Source organism: Nelusetta ayraudi, unplaced genomic scaffold (assembly GCF_046127955.1).
Source record: "Nelusetta ayraudi isolate G7.1 ecotype Tasmania unplaced genomic scaffold, CSIRO-AGI_Nayr_v1 ptg000140l, whole genome shotgun sequence".
NCBI classification, from domain to species: domain Eukaryota; kingdom Metazoa; phylum Chordata; class Actinopteri; order Tetraodontiformes; family Monacanthidae; genus Nelusetta; species Nelusetta ayraudi.
In genome coordinates this window covers 442,353-459,219 of record NW_027466190.1, presented here as the reverse complement: position 1 = coordinate 459,219, position 16,867 = coordinate 442,353, and the positions used below count along the sequence as shown (strand labels likewise).

At 46.7% G+C, this 16,867-nt stretch overlaps 1 protein-coding gene across 2 annotated transcripts in view; it reads right to left on the bottom strand.

The window, feature by feature from the left end:
* ube2j1 (ubiquitin-conjugating enzyme E2, J1) overlaps positions 1-8,316 on the bottom strand; it is a 30,346-nt gene extending 22,030 nt beyond the window's left edge. For both annotated transcript variants that reach the window (XM_076013019.1, XM_076013020.1), the window contains exon 1: positions 7,969-8,316. In XM_076013019.1, coding sequence (XP_075869134.1) covers positions 7,969-7,999 — 31 coding nt within the window. In that variant the 5' untranslated portion in view covers positions 8,000-8,316. The remainder of the gene's footprint in view (positions 1-7,968) is intronic.
* Positions 8,317-16,867: the final 8,551 nt, after the last annotated feature.

Here is a 16,867-nt window from a genome sequence, read left to right as displayed (position 1 = left end):
CGCCTGAGAAAAGCTCCTTGATGTGACGCTGAGCGCCGCCAGCGACACCAGTCACAGCGCAAGCAGGCCACCTTCACAACACCCAGTGTGTGTGTGTGTGTGTGTGTGTGTGTGTGTGTGTGTGTGTGTGTGTGTGGAGGGGGAGGGGAGGAGGTTGCACGCCCATGGGGGGACACGTCCCTGTCATGCTTCAGCGCAAGGGTGCTCAAACACAGCGGCAGGAGCTGTGATGTCACCACCTCAGCCCCGGCGCTCACGCAGGTTCAAACAGGCTCCGGCTCCCCTGGGAGCTGCAGCCTCTCCTGCTCCGTCCCCTCCAGCAGACACACACAGATGAGAGGGAGAGGGAGAGGGAGAGAGAGACAGAGAGAGGTGCAAATTGGGACGTAATTGTAGAAAGAGAAAGCGGAACTAAGAGCGAATCATGAAAGCAAAAATGGGCTGGCAATGCCAGAGCCAGCGTCGGAGCGCCGTGCCGGGAATGGGAACAGCTGGGGGACGAGTTGACGGCGGGAAATAACAGGGGATGAACGGAGCGATGGGAGGAGGGAGGTGGGGGTGAGACGGGTGAGGCGGGTGAGGCGGGTGCTTGATGTTCAGCAGCTCTCAGGGCTGGAGCTGCGACTGATCCCCAGCCAGCAGAAACACAGTCCCATCACACTGTAGGTCCACAGTGTGTGTGTGTGTGTGTGTGTGTGTGTGTGTGTGTGTGTGTGTGTGTGTGTGTGTGTGTGAGTTCTGCATCTCCAGCGCCTCACGCTGTTTACCAGGAGGCGGCGAGGCTCATTGAGCGCTCTGCCGTCTTCTTACTCGCGCTTTAAAAATGGAGGCCTGCAGGCAGATGATGAGAAGATGAGAAGATGATCCTGTGATGAATTCAACAGCCGCCGCCCACGACAGAGTCCCGCCCCCAATCTGATCGGGATAGAAACCCTGGCGCTTTCTGCACAGGCGGAAATAAAATAAAATATAAAATAAGGAAATAAAAAAAAGTGAAAAGCCTGAGATGAACGGCAGCAGGTTCTGGAGAGGTTCTCGCCGTCTGATGATGATGATGATGATGATGATGATGATGATGATGGTGCCGACTGGTGGTGGCACGCACACGCACGTGGGCGCACGCATACATAATTCAACCTTTGATCAAAGCCAATCTAGTGGGATTTTATCTTTTTAGAGGCTAAGCCTAAACGGAAACCCAAGAACGGGGCAAAGCTGTCGGACCATGTGACCACCAGGGCGGCGGCAACAGCGGCAGCCAAAGCCAAGGTGTTAAATAACAGACAGGAGGTGAAGGAGTGGCACAAAGTCCAGATCAGCGAGTGTGACGGCGCGCCGTTTCAAACGCTGCTTCTGTTATTTCCAGAACAAGACTAATAAATAAACACAAAGATGCACAAACACAACACAATGCTTTCAGAATCCTTTGAACAAATAATGCCAGGCATTAATAATGCAGCCAGCCTGGCCCAGGGAGGACCTGCAGCATTATTAAATTGGCTGCGGGTTAAAATGCTCGATCCCAGTGAAAAACAAAATAAAATTCCACATCACAAATTATGACAGCGATTTTAATGCTTTCCTCCAGATGTTCAGCTACAATATTCATAACTGTTCATCTCTTTTTTAACAACGTAATAGGAGCCGCGTTACCGCGGCGGGCTTTCGTATATCACTCGAAGCAAATAAGTTTTTCCCACACAGTCAATCAAGCATTTATGAAAGTGAGGATATTTTGTATGGAGGCAGATCACCGGCTGCAGAATCAAGGGCTCGCCAAGGTTTTTTTTTTTTATTTTTTGTCTCTTAAGCCATTCACCACTCACACTCTGACCATGAGAGCTATTTAAAAAAGAAAGTGTTCAGGAATTAATGCAAAAAAAAAAAAAAAAAAATCAGGTGCCGAGCGCCGATAAAAGCATCAGAAATCATTTGCCTGCACAAAAAAAAGAAGAAGAAAAAGCCACGGTGACACACAGAGACATCCTGTTACATCCTGTAAAATAAAAAAAACGAGAGGCGGCTGCGAACAGGAGCCGCAATTAAAAAATGCTCTCGCCCACAACATTATTTTTTTTTGCAGGATGACACGAAAAGCGAAAAAGGGAGTGTGGGGGGTGGAGGGGAGTAAAGAGCAAATTCTCCACAGCAATTAAAATCCAAAAATGAGACAGAAGGGTGTGTGTGTGTGGGGGGGGGGGTCGTTGAGCACGTTAGGTTTGCTGCGCAGCGTGAATCTGATGTGAGTGAGGTGGAATCTGCAGAAGCTCCAGGAAAAAAGAAAGGCTGAAATTCTGAATGTGCTGATGGTGAAGCTCCTCTGATCTCTAACACACACACACACACACACACACACACACACACACACACACACACACACACACACACACACACACACACACACACACACACACACACACAGAGACAGAGAGAGGTAGAGGGAGAGAGAGAGAGAGAGAGAGACAGAGGGAGAGGTAGAGAGAGAGAGAGATGGAGAGAGATGGAGAGAGAGAGAGAGAGAGAGAGAGAGAGAGAGAGAGAGAGAGAGAGAGAGAGAGAGAGAGCTGCTGCCATTATTAGCTTTATTTTCCACACCTCTGTGTGCATGCATGCTTTGCCACTGATGGATATATAAATGAATGTGTTGTTCGTCAAAGCCAATGTGAAACCGCTTCAGTCGGTATTTCCCTGCAAAACCAGTGGGTGTCGCCAACGGGCCGACGAGTGCAGAAACGTACGTACGCCAGTCAGGGACTTGACGTGGACAACCGCATATTTCATATATGGACAGCACACAAATGTAAACAAACAAAAGCAAACGTAATTCAGAATTACGGCTCACGTGTTTTGCACCATTCAATGGAAATCAAAGGGCAACTGTACTTTGTCGAAATTTAAAGAATTTAAAAAACGCTTTTATTTTGTGAAAAACTGTCATGGAAACGCAGCAGTAACAAGCGACGTCTCTGCTGCGAGTTGCAAAAAAAAGCCTTTTACACACAAATCCTACTGCTGCAGCTGCCCACTCTGACATTGATAGAAACAGACATTCGGGCAGAATTTATGTTTTTTTTTTAGGAGTTTTTAGGAATCTTAGGAGTTCAAGTTCACTCAACCCCTCGAAGGCCTTTGAAAAAGCTGCTGCTGCTGCTGCTGCTGCTGCTGCTGCTGCTGCCGCTGCTGCCACTGGACTCGGATCCCATCTGGATGCCAAGCGTGACCGCAGCCAATCAGTCTGTCCGTGTCTTTTTTTTTTTCTCCCTCAGCCAAGAGACGAGTTATCTGCATAGTTCTTCTTCTCCTCCTGCTGCCTGCTGACAGAAATGGGCCGGCTAATTAAATTCTTCATTTCATCCACTACTTTATCCTTTCTCACTTTCTTTGCCCAGGTATTCGTCTCCGCTCTCCGCTGACATTTAGCTGCACATCATGCCGAGGCACGCATGCATTATGCAAGAGACGTTGGCACATGCATCAGGTGCCGGTGCTGACTGGCCGCGCTGTAGTTCTGCAGGTTTCTTCCTCGCCGTCGCCGTGGTCCAGCACGCCCACAGACCTCGGCAGCGCTCTAGAAAAACACTTGTGGCCGAGGTTGGGGCGGAGAGGCCGACCAGCGGGGGAGTAGGGGGCAGGAGCTGCAAGCCAAGAAGCTCCTCAGGTTCAAACGGCCTCTTTTATCTCGGCGCCTGGCCACCGGTCAGCCGTGATTTTCCTCTCGGGGAAATCCATCAGCGCGCTGCAGGATTGGAATCAGAGCGCTTCGAGGTGTGATGGGCTGTTGGGGGGGGCGGGCGGGCAGGCGGACACTCAGGCGCTCGGACTGGCAGCGGCGATGAGTCTCTTCGGAGGCTTAGTTCATGCCTCATCTGCTCCAGAGAGCGAGGGTGGAAGGGTGGAAAGGGTGGAGGGCTCTGCTCAGCCAGTCGAGCTCCGACGGTAGCACAGAGTCATTAGCTGCGTTTCCATGACCTCGAGAATTGAGCAAAAAGCTAAATGTGGCAATAAAACCCGGTGATGGAAACGGCTCAACTTGGAGACACCTCTCACATATGACTGAAAGGTTTTGATGATCTCATGCGGTGGTTTTTCAGGCGGAGTAGAAGACGGAATATTGTGTGTATTCATTTTTTAGGATGAGATTTGATGAGAATTCCGGCTCATGCTCGCCGTTCAATGGAAAGACCCGCAAATCGCAACTGTACTTTGTACGAAATTTCAGAAATATCGCTTTTATTTTGCGAAAAACCACAACGGAGACAGGCAGGCAGGCAGGGTGTTGGTGCACCGGCCGTGATTATCGACGGGCATCGTGGCCCCACACAAAAACTCCTCTTTCATCCTGCTGAACGGTTTGTTGGAGGTTCCAGGGAGAGCGTTGCTGCGTTGCAGCTTTTGCAGTTAATTATGCCCCGGAACTGTGGAGCACACGCGGCGCATCGCAGACACTAGAAATGCACCAGCGCTTCAGAAAACTTGAAAGAATGTTTGAGGCGGCCCAAAGCAAAACAAAACTTTATGCAACTTAAACAGGATGTTTATATATTTGTATAGCATGAAGCAGCATTTCTCAACTGGAAGGTCGCAGAGCTGTTTTGATTCGGTCATGACTTTTTTTTTGGGGCAGTTTTATTATTATTAATTAATTATTATTCTATATATATATATATATATACATTTTATTACCTCCAGACTGAGACCTGACATCATCTTGGTCATCAACAAAACAACTTGTCGCACTGGAGCTGATGGTTCCCTGGAGAAGTACCAGGAGCTGGTGGAAGACTGTGGGTGGAGGACCTGGGTGGAGGACCAGGTGCTTGCCAGTGGAGGTGGGCAGTCGGGGATTCACCAGCTACTCCTTGAGCAAAGGCTTCGGCACAATAACAGAAGCCGACCGAAGAAGAGCCACAGGCAACAATGTGGAGGCAGTAGAAAAAGCCTCCAGCCAGATGGCTCTGGTGGAAGAGGGTGGAGCAGTGGGTGTGGCATGCCACCCGGACACAGGCTGGGGCCTGATAAGCCTCGGTCAGGTCGGGTCGACTCGCCTGGAGGGAGGAGGGTGTCTGTTGCAAGACCCAAAAACAGCCGGTGATCCCAGGAAACAACACCGGTGATCAGTGATCGGCGTCCCAGTTTGCACATCAGTAGGTGCGTAGTTGACTGTTGCACTAGTTTTCTATTTTCGTGAAATAAATGTGAGTGGCGACTTCATGCACGATGAGGAAAGACATGTGGTTCCTGAGACTCCACCAGTGTTGTAAAGCACTGAGACAAAAGCCAGATCGTAAAAGTTTAACGTAAACCCAGTCAAATTCTACAGGTTTCACGTTTCAGTACGTTGTTTCTGACATTTAGAAAAAGCAGATATTTTACCGCTTCATCCGGTCATTTCTCCACAAGGAGGAGAGAATCAGGTCAAGGCCTCCTGCATATGCACGAGATGTAAATTACCGAGTCAGCCGGCAGTGAATTCAGAACCCTGGCTGGCTGCGGCCGGGCGGCTGGAAAAAGTGCCGACCGAGAGGCGGAACTAAGACCTGGAGGCGGCTCCCGCTGACATCCACCGGCGCAGCCGGCGCCCGCACACACACACACGCAGGCACAGAGGGACTCCGGCGCTCCAAATACCAAACCCCACGTCCCTCCGCCATGCCCATATTTGGCTCTTCCTCTTCCCCTTTGTCGCTGAGTGGAGATGACAGGGAAAAGCCCCTTCGCTCACAAGTCCTCCACGCCGCCGCCACCACCGCCGGCGGGCTGCGCCGGGTTAGCCGGGCCTGGTCACTGGCCCAAGGCGATAGGCCGATAATCCTCGTGTGCCAAATCATGTTACGTAACATATTTTGAGTGTTTGCCACTGGGGTGATTCAGAGTTTGTCCAGAGGAGAGGAGAGGAGACACAATTACGTAACGGTAACATCGGCGAGCACTCGGGATGCGCAAAAAAACCCAAAACAAACAAAGGCAGCGAGCGAGCGAGCGAGGAGGCAGAGGAGGCGACGCTCCAAAGTCGTCATCGTCCCCGCTCATCTGCACAAGGCAAGAAAGACAGGAAGTAGAACTGAGCCAGCTCCCTGGCAAAATGACAGGAGCTCGCTGCCGACGAGTGTTGTGTCTGACTGACAACCAGCACTCAACTATCGGTTAAACAAACCTCACTGACGAGACGAAGCAGGACTAAATTACTGGACAGAAACGTGACCCTGAGCGCAGGTAGACGCGGGTATTGAAAACGGATGGATGAATGTGCTTCAATGTCAATTAAAAATGAACCAAAGCAAAGTGACAAGAAAATGTGCAAAAAAATTTCAGGTATTTATTGAAATGACTCTTAAAACACTGAAAAAATGATAAAATTCAGCTATTTTATGATATAATTTTTTCCAAGTTCGGTGGGCCCAAATTAAAAGCTTAACGGGCCGCATATGGCCCCCAGGGCCGTAGTTTAACCATGTCTGGTCTAGGACGACTGTTTAACCGTCTGCATAAATCCTCAAAAGCCACCTGTCAAAAGAACTGACTGCGAGCCATCCATTCCACTTCCTGCCGTTCCGTCATAGCCCCTCTGTCTGCGGGGAATCTCAATTTTCTTTGATGCCCTCAGTGCCGGCGGTTTCATCAGACTGACTGCTGCTGGAAGGAGCTGGAACTGCCTTCCCTCGGCCTCCCGGCGTTCCCTCTGTCTCCGCTTTCCTGTTTCAATCTCTCATGAGTCATCCCAAGTGGCAGCGCCTCTGTAGTTGTCATCTCTGAGCAAACACAGTCACTTCAAGCACGCTGTCGACAAATAAAGGAGATCAAACTTTTTTTCTGAGTGGACAGCGCTGACGTGCACCCTCTAGATTATTGGCTCTGTTATCAACGACAAATTTTAATATGTATATTTTCTGTTATATTGTAATTCAACTGATAAATTCCAATCACCAAACCTCTACACCCACCACGTTTACAGGACACTCGAGAATACCAAATTATTGTCTTAGTCCAATTATGACCAGACAACTGAAGTGCATGTAAACACGTTAGTCCGACTAAAATCGGAGTTTGAGAACTCCAATTGGAATCGGAGAACTCGGATACAGTGAAACCATGGGATATCTTATTGATTTAGGCTCTGCTGAGCAGCTGTGAGTACAGAACACCTGTGCGTGTGTGTGTGTGTGTGTGTGTGTGTGTGTGTGTGTGTGTGTCCGTCCTTGAAGCGCAAACATTTGGCTCACATTACACCGCACAGCGTGTTCTTAGAATACGTGGCATACAGTCAAGTTTTGTTTTGAGTACCTACTTGTTGCTACTTGCTGACCAAAGGGATCAAGTTGACTCTATGCTGTTAAAGAAACCCGATCAATGTTTTAAATGCCATTTCAGTGCTGCTTTGATAATATTTGCGCAAATACTCTTCTATTGACCCACATTTCATCTCATCACTGAGCTTCGTGGGATCCTTTTCAAACTTTTTACAGGCATGCAGGGAAACAATTCTACCAAAACGTTAATCACAGTTCCTCTTTCTCTCAGTCGTTTCCCTCAGGGATGGCCACAGCCAATCGTGTGCCTCCACCTCTCCTCTGCATCAACCACCTCTTTTCTCACACCAACTAACTTCATGCCCTCTTTTATGACCGGCACATCCCAACTACAAGCAATAAACACAGTTATGATATTTACATTTTTAACAACTTACTGTATGCAACACTTGGCCAATATACAGAGGACAAACGCCCACACCTCCAGATCAGCCATAGTTCAATATGTGCATATAACAACACGTCATCTCAAAGACCGGGAGGAGAGTCAGAACCATACTGTTCTAATCTTGGAAAATATTTTACTAAAAGTCGACAACTCAAGTCGATTCGTATGTTTGGGTCAACACAAACAAACACATGTGCTCCGAGCTGTTGAACACTGGTCATATGAGCAAAGACAGTCGCAGTGCTGGATTGTTACGTGTTAGAAGAAGCTTACCTGGGCTCTTCAGGTTGTATTTATTCTCCATAGTGAAGGACAGTGGTCAAACACCCCGGTCACCGCCGAAAAAAGCGCCGCTGATTCACTGGACACCTGGCTAGCTTGTCACCAGCTAGCTTAGCAGCCCGGTTCGCCTCCTTCAGCCTCCGAACACGAACAAGAACGCTGAAACCGGAAGTGCTCCGCGCCCCCCGGTGCTCTGGTATGGGTGTAAAATAAAATTAAGATTCGACCGAGCCACGTCGACAGCACCGAGCCGTTGCTTTGTGAGTTTTTCGCCTCTGTTTCGGTTTTGAAAACTGTCTGCGTGACGTAGTTTCTGGAAACGTAAACAGGAAGTGAAATGAACACCGGCTGCACTGCGTTCTTCTTCGTTGGTGTTACAAGCTTTCGCTGAGGTCCGTCACTGAAGTTGGACCGCAAGAGTGAGTGTATTTTATAATAATAATAATAACAACAATAATAATAATAATAATAATAATAATAATAATAATAATAATAATAATAATAATGCAATCAACTTTTTTTTTTTTTTTTTAATTCAATACCACAAAAAACAATGAGCCTTGAGCAAAGTTCTTTGGAGAAAGATACCCATTGTTATGTTGGCAGCCCTCTCTTCTTTATGAACTATTAATTAATAATTAATTAATTAATTAATTAGTTAGTTAGTTAATTAATTAAGATATCGTGTTTAGGTCCCCACATTTCACAAATCAAATTTGACCTGTTTTCAGACTTTTGTGGAGAAGCTCCATCCCTGAAATCCTAGATGCCGCTAGAATACACACACACACACACACACACACACACACACACACACACACACACACACACACATATGTATACATATATTTAAAATATTTGCAGTGTAGTGGCCTGAAGGGAGGTTATGTGCACTCATTTTATTTGAGCCTGACAGTTTTTAACTTTGCAAGTAGTCCACGCATGAAAATCTGAGAGCAGACAGCAAGTTCCATAGCCATAAAATACTGTAGATAAAGCTTGTTCAACATGTACTGGCCTCAAGGCAAAGGAATAACCTTCTTTAGCATTCCATTTTAATACAAAGTTAAGGATTATGTTCTTCCAGACAGTGCAGTTGGAGACAGGTTTATCTGTGTCTGCAGTTTTTCTTTGAACAGTGAAAGTGTACGAAAGCAATCTTCTGCTACAGATTTTTACTGAAGTCACTCTTCCTTTCTGCCCATGATATTCATATGCGTCACTGTAAATGTATAAATGTCCACGTGTATTCATGTCATCCCTACGTTTGCACCAACAAGGCTAGATCTACGTGTAGATTCTGCAGACATTTTGTAATTGCCCGTGCATTTGCGCTGCAGCTTTTGCACACATGCACTGATGAGCCCCACTTCCGCTCCTTCAGACCTGCCGAGCACTCGGTGAAGGTGATACTCAACTCGGCGCTGTCAGGAGAAGAAGGAATATATGAGACATGTCAAACCCCGCCTCTTTGTTTATCCCTCTATGTGGGCTATTTTTAGCGAGTCAAAGTGCAGAGAGTCGCTGTCACTCCTCTTCATGAGCCTTTGACAGAGACCCGACCCGTCTGTTTAAGAAGCGCTCCAACGCTGACAACACCCAGCACCGCTGTCAGTCTCTGCAGAGGTAAAAACACCCAGATCAGACCCCAGCTGACCCAAATGTCAGGCTTCAGGGATGGTGCAACACCCAGAAATCTGGAATTATTTCACTTTTTTTTCCCCTTTTAAACAGAGATCGTAGAGATGCTTTGAAAGCTTTGTGGAGGTTGATGGAGTTCACTTTGATCGTGACCTGAACGCGGCTTTGCCCACCAAGATTCAACACGCAACTGAATTCATGATCGCACAAGACGGAACCTCAGAGTCAAAACGCTGCTAACTGAAAATAAGTATTTCAGGCCATTCTGTCTGTTTTTACCTGTTGATATCACCACAAGGAGGAGCAACTTGCCTGACTTCTGTCTAGACCACAGCAGGGTGTCATTCATCCATTCGTTTTCATTCTTTTATTTATTTTTGGTTTTTGTTTTTTTTATTTTTTGTCCCAGAGTTTGCAGTTCAAACACATACTCTTAAATAATTCCACTACATCGGATCCAATTTCTGCCAGATACATTTCAGTTCAATCGCTGGAGCTGCAAGATTATTTACAGAAGATGAGAAAATGTGTATCTTTGTTTTAGTGTCTTCATAAATAATGTAGCAGAGATCTGAGTTTATCATCATCAGACTGTGAGATGAAGCCCAGGCGCCCAGCGGTGATGCTAATGAGTCGTGGGGAACAGCAGCCAATCTGGATGTGAGGAGGACAGAAGCTCAACACGGCGTGAGGAGGCAGCAGGGACCTCACGCTGGCACCAGTGTCGTGGCAAACGTGGCCAGCTCATTAAAATTTGCAATAAAACCTTTTTTGAAGTGTGAGGTCCTCTGTCATCTGTTCGCCTTCGGTGGATTTTAACGGCAGGTGACGGTTCAAAGAGTTTTATTATCAGCGCCCTGGCTATTTTTTTCTTTCTTTAGTCGGTCGATTTCAATATTCTGCGGCCTAGCTAGCTGTGGCCTCTGCAGTCCAGCTGGATTGATTGCTTTGGAATCGTGGGAGAAGACAAAGAAAAATGCAGGGGAAGAAGAGATCAACACGGGGCGCTGCAGTCCAGGCAGAATTAGATTTCAATGAATTCAAAGAGCAAAGAGCGACGCTGGGAGCTTTTCTCTTCTCCTGGGCGGCTCCAGCAAGACTGCAGACTGCATCTCAACACTGGCATGCAGTGACACACGTCTGACACTCACTTTGAAAGTCGTGGCAGCATCAGCACGTGCAACAGTCGCGCTGCAGAGAGGCGGCTCAACTGCAATAACTTGCATGCACTGCATCATCCAGTCTGGACGCAGAGGAGTCTGCAGAGAAAGTCAACTCAGGGCAGGCAAAGATTCGCAGCAAAGCAGAAGCACGAAGGCATTTTGGTTCTGCTCGTTGGGAATCTGTGGAATTCATTGCGAGTCAAATTGGCAGCGCGACATTCAGCGCGCTCCACGCGTGCTTTCCTCAAAGTCTCTCCACTGCTCGCACCGCGGCTGCCTTCACTTCTAATCATGTCGGTTGCTGCGTGCGTGTCGGCGCCTGTGTGCACGCACCGCGTCAGATCTTCGCGTGATGGGAAAACAAGTGCAAGTGCTGCTGATATTAAAAAAAAAAAAAAAAAAAAAGAGAGAGAGACAGATTAATTCTATGACCAAGGTCATTAGTCAAGCGTCCTCTGAGTGAAAAGCTCCTCCCTCTTCAGCAACATGGACTTGCAGCCCCGGGAGAGCGCAAATACTCGTCATCACTTTTTCTTTCCTTTTCTTTCCTTGCCCGGAAACAAGCTGGGGACGCCGGAGTCACAGGAGAGGGGAGGCACGACCGGTGGCTGGTGTCACACTGCATCGGGCGCCGGGAAGTTATGCTGCATGTGTGCCCACGCACTGCCGACCCGGCGCCCCATACAGCGGCCCCGGTCATATATACATACGCCCAGGGCGCTGGAGACACACTGCAAACTCACAACCACTGGCAGCAGTGTGTGCGTGTGTGTGTGTGTGTGTGTGTGTGTGTGTGTGTGTGTCAGCGTGGTCCTATAGATCATTGACCTTTGCTGTCCACCCTCCTCTGCCTCTGCTCCAGCCACATGATCCAAGGAGCTGAGCTGAGCTGAGCCGAGCTGGGACTGGTGTATTGTGATGGAGGCGTCATGCAACATGCCCGATTAATATTCAACGCTGGCGGCCCTCGGTGAACTGCTAGAGGACCAGACCGCGGCTGAATATTGTTGGTCTTCTTCATTTGTTTCCCCTGCAACCCATCTGAGTCTCGGCACGCCTCCTCCCTTTTGTGTTTTTGCCACGGATAGCTCCCTGGTGGCAGTGCTGCCCTTGACTGGGAACACACTGGGAGTACACTGGAAAGTATTTCAACAACAACAAGAACAAAATGAAGAAAAAAAAAATCTAGTACTTAGCAGCATCTTTTGGAATGCATGGGGCATTGTGAGTGGGAAATATATATTTTCCATTCCAAAAAGAAAAGCTGGCATTTCAAAGTGTATCTTCGCCATCATCACCCCTGCCAAAACTTCTAGTTCTAGTTCTGCTGCTGTTGTTTTATAGAGACGCGAGATGTGGTCGTTAAAAACACCAGTGTGTGTGATGTAACTCTCCAGGTCAGTCAGAAGCCAAGCAGAGAGGGCTTTGCATCAAAAGATAATCATAATCATTTTCAATTCGTTATTGTTTAGGCTAGTATATATACATGTATATACACACAGTCTGGACACACCTGTTTCTTCTTTATCTCGACTACTTCCTACACTGTGCGTACACACTGAAGATATCAAATATATGACCAAGATATGTGGATTAATGTGGGGAAGAAAAGAAAAACATGTTAAAAACCGATAAATATGTTATGTTCTATATATTTCATATGAAGGGTGGCCATTCTAGATCATCTAAAATATAAAACTTATATGTAAAACATTTTTTTTTTAATACATATTCCATATGAGTGACAATCTACAATGTCAATGAAACTGAAAGAAAAACCATTTAACCAGAAGTACTGTATGTGGCCAAAATTTTGACTGGTAGTACACACACACACACACACATATATATATATATATACCCATCATACTGCAACATCCAGCCCAACCTTATTATCAGCAGCTTGGTCCACAGCCACTTCCTTTCCTTCTAACAGGAATCTGCTACAGATCCACCAGAGATTTGTACTTTGACAAGGCGGACGTGTGGATGTGTATGTGTGTCCACCCTTGAACCCAGTCGCATTGCATCGCAAGGCAAGTCGCAGCATTCCTGCAATATGGGAGGAATTGGATGTCTACTCTCGCTGGTGTCTGAGACTGACTATACTGATTCCATTTGTTTTCCCTGCTGTTACCGTGTGTACAGTAGGTGGAACCAGAGGAGAGTCAGCAGAAGGCGGCGGGACCCCGCTGACACTTCCACTCCGAGCCGGAACCTCCATCTCCCTCACCGTACACAACACGACTTAAACAGAGCGGATGTGTGGGGAGGAGGAGTCGGGCCCTGCCCTCGTCTCCTGGGTCTCGCCGCTTGTTTGCACCTCGCTGCATGCGCCCCCCCCCCGACTGCCGAGGAATCAGAGCCAAAATCACTCCACATCAGTCTCCACCCCGCCCCCCGCCCCCCGTGTTGCCTCGTCTCAGCATCTAATTACTCGTGCTGCATCTGACGCTGACAGCATGTGTTCACTGCGTGTACTCCGGATTGGTGTGATTGTGGTGGAGAGAGAAAAAAGGGGGACCTACCAATCTGTTGTCCCCTCTTTGTGACTGTATTTCTCATCACAGCCTTGATAAAGGAAGAGATGATTGAGAGTTTGGGGGCAATTTTAGCAGCGGCACTGAAAACACTTTGAATTTATTTCAGGAAATTATGCATCAAACAGAGGAGGGGCGGAATGAAAGTGTTTGGGGTTTCTGTGCGGAAATAAGCGAGGTGGGAGAAAATTTATGCAACATAAATATCAGGTTCAAAACACAAATTATGTAAATAACAGCCATGTCTGTGTGAGCTGGCAAACATGAGGAAGTCAGTGACATCACTGACCTCACTGACTTTAGGCGAACTGGACAGCTGGAGAAATGTGTCTTCGTCTGTCTCAAAACACTGCTGGACCATCACCATCAGAAATTCTCCTAAATTAATTTGACAAATTATTGCGATACCACGAAGGAGTCCTGGCTGAACAGCTGCCTCTGTTGATCTGAGGTCAGTCTGGCAGCGCAGCGAGGAAAGAGCACGTGCGCCACCTACTGACCGAGGAGGTATTATCACCCTTGATAATAAAAAAAAAGAAAGAAAAGAAAAGAAAAGAAAAAAGGAAAAATTGGAAACAAAGTCTCATTGTAGGAATCGCAATCCAAACATGATGTACGTAAGTAAGTATCTGAACTATCTTTCGAAAAAAAAGGAAAGAAAATCCATATTTATTCTTTAGCTAAACATAAAGGGAGGCAACTGAGCTGCTAGCTAGCTCGACCTCTTTATGTAATAGCACGAGGCTGCCAGCGCTCTCCCGCACACCAAATCCAGATTAACTGCCAGAGTGTCTGTGGTCGTGCGTGTGTAAACACTGAAAATGAATTTATCCAATATGAATTAATTAATCAGCGGTCACAATCAGAATCAAACGACCCCACTGGCCAAGTGTGTTGTTACGCAACAGGGGATTTTCAGCCTCCCTCCCCGCGTGTTCCGGTTAAATGAATAAATTCCTAGAAACATTGTTTGGTTCATGGAACATTTCGCTAAACAACTGCGTTTGTTAACGGCTGGAGCTGTGGAAAAACGTACACTACGCACATTCAGCGTTGCGTGTTGCTGCCCTCTAGAGGTGATGTTGTAAAAATTAGTTTACAGTCTGAACTGTATTATTATTATTATTATTATTATTATTATTATTATTATTATCAATAAATAATTATAATCATTATCAGCTGTGTAGTCCAGTTCATTCTAGAGGATATACTGATTCCCCCCCCCTTCCAGCCTGGCACACATCTGTCCGACAGCAGCTGCTTCAAAACAACACAAAACAAGAACCACCACCATGATCACTCATGCATTTAGTGTGCAGCCACATAAACGAGATTGTGTATTGTGTAAATGTAAGTATTGTAAAACAACACAGTCCTTCACAGCTGGGCTTGAATGAACTAACAAACAGCAGCCACGAGACAAGAAAAGAAGCAAACAATTAATTAATAAATAATGAACAGAAGGTGGTGCAAACACACAAATGAATTCTCTTAAGCGGCACTCAAGCAATGGCTGACTTAACAGATCAGAACATAGAACACCCTTGTTTTTTTTTGTTTTTTTTGTTTTTAAAGAATTTCAACTGGAAAGTCAACTGATACGTATCTTGGCGCATTTTTAGTGGTTGTACGGTAATTCTGGACATTTTCTAGTGGTTATACGGCGTATATCTGCGTATCACGCAGACTACATCATTATTATTATTACAAAGCCAAAGGCACACCGAGTGAAGCTCAAACGACTTACACAATTCACTGGGAGGTTTGACTTGCCAGCGTGTGAACTGGTGGATCCAAGAGAAATAAAGCACCGCTATATGAACAAACCCCGCCTCCCTCCGAGCGCCAGTCTGATTTATCCGCTTTCCTCTGGCGCCCCCCTCAGGATATAACTCACATACACTGCCTGCACTGGCCTGGAGGCACCCATCTGCGCTGTGATTGGATGATGAGTTGCCGGCAGGCCCAGCTGAGCCTCCTGCTGCTGCTGCTGCTGCTGCTGCTGCTGCTGCCCTCCACAGTCCACCGTTGTCACGCCGTAAATTTCATAATCTATCAAAACAACGTCAAACATATGGGGGGAGGGATCAAGCCTAATATTGGAAGGCACCAGAAAATGAAAAGCTGCGGTGTGCCGGGGGATAATCCTGTAGACATCTGACAAAACAAAGCAGATCTCATCAACTTGTGCTGCCCTCCCCCCCAGATATTAATACCGTCCACCGAGGCGCTGCCTTGCTCAGAGGCCTCGTCGTCGAGCAGACGGGGCCTGGCTACAACCTGGAACACACAGTCGCGGAAACCCTCCACGCGGTTGTATTTGAACGGCTCCGATGACGCTGCAGCTGAAAATGAAGAACATCTTGTTGTTTTTTTTTTTGTAAAAGTAGGTGTGAAGTTTTGTTGAAGCCAGAGATGCTGCAAAGACAGCAACATCCGGAAGATTCCATTCCACATACAAAACACTGCTCCCGATTCTGTTAGAAATGTAAAGATTTGTTTTCAGGAAGACGGCTGTCCAATGGAAAAAAATAGCCTTATAATTCCGGGAAGCCTCGCTGTTTTCACTTCCTGTTTTGTTTGCATGTCTGCCTGATTTGAGAAGCTCGAAGAGGAAGGGACGCTGTGTCAAAGAGCACAACATGATGCGTCACGGATTCATGGATTGTGTGACCCCAGTGACACGGCTCTACTCAGTTCCTGTTTTGTCATGTATATGGAGGATATGGATTAAGCAACGCTTATATCACTTCCTGTATATAATGTAAATGAAAAAAAAAAAAAAAAAAAAGACCTTTGCAAGCCCTCACATGTGAATGTTTTTCAGGGATGAACGTACAGAACAGTCGGCCTCCAGGAAGTTTTGGACAACAACACCGTTTTTAAACTTTTTGTTTTTCGTGAATTAGATGTGAAGGATTTGAAACGTAGCAGTTGAAATGAGATTGAAGTTCAGACTTTGAGCTTTTATTCCAGAGGTTTAAGCGAACCGTTGGTTTTAGGAGTGGGATGAAAAAGTCTGCAGGGATCAACGGGTGTCACCGGGTTCACCACCCAGCTGTCTCCTCTCCTCTCCTCTCACCTGTACCTGCACGACGCTCGCCTTTGCCTCAGAAGACGATCCGTCGATTAGAACTGAACAGAATTCACTCTGCATCGCCGCCAAAGAAGTTCTTCTGTCTCCTCAAAATCTTGCATCAGCTGTCTGGGTTGCAGGTGGAGGTTTGAAAGTAGAAATTCTGTCTTCACTATTTTTTTTCTTTTCTTTTTTTTTTTTTTTACACACAGTTGTTGAACAGTTGTGATTGGATCAGTTCACACTTCCTCCAACTCCATCTGCCCATATGTGGGTCTTTATCTTTCGGTAAGTTGAGCTCAGTCTCGGTGGAAAATGTATGAAAATATGAAAACATATTGCTGTAATTTGCAGTAATCCATCGCTGCACGCGCACACACACACACACACACACACACACACACACACACACACACACACACAATCTATACCCAACACACAGCTGTTTGCACCTTGTTCCCTTCTCTTCA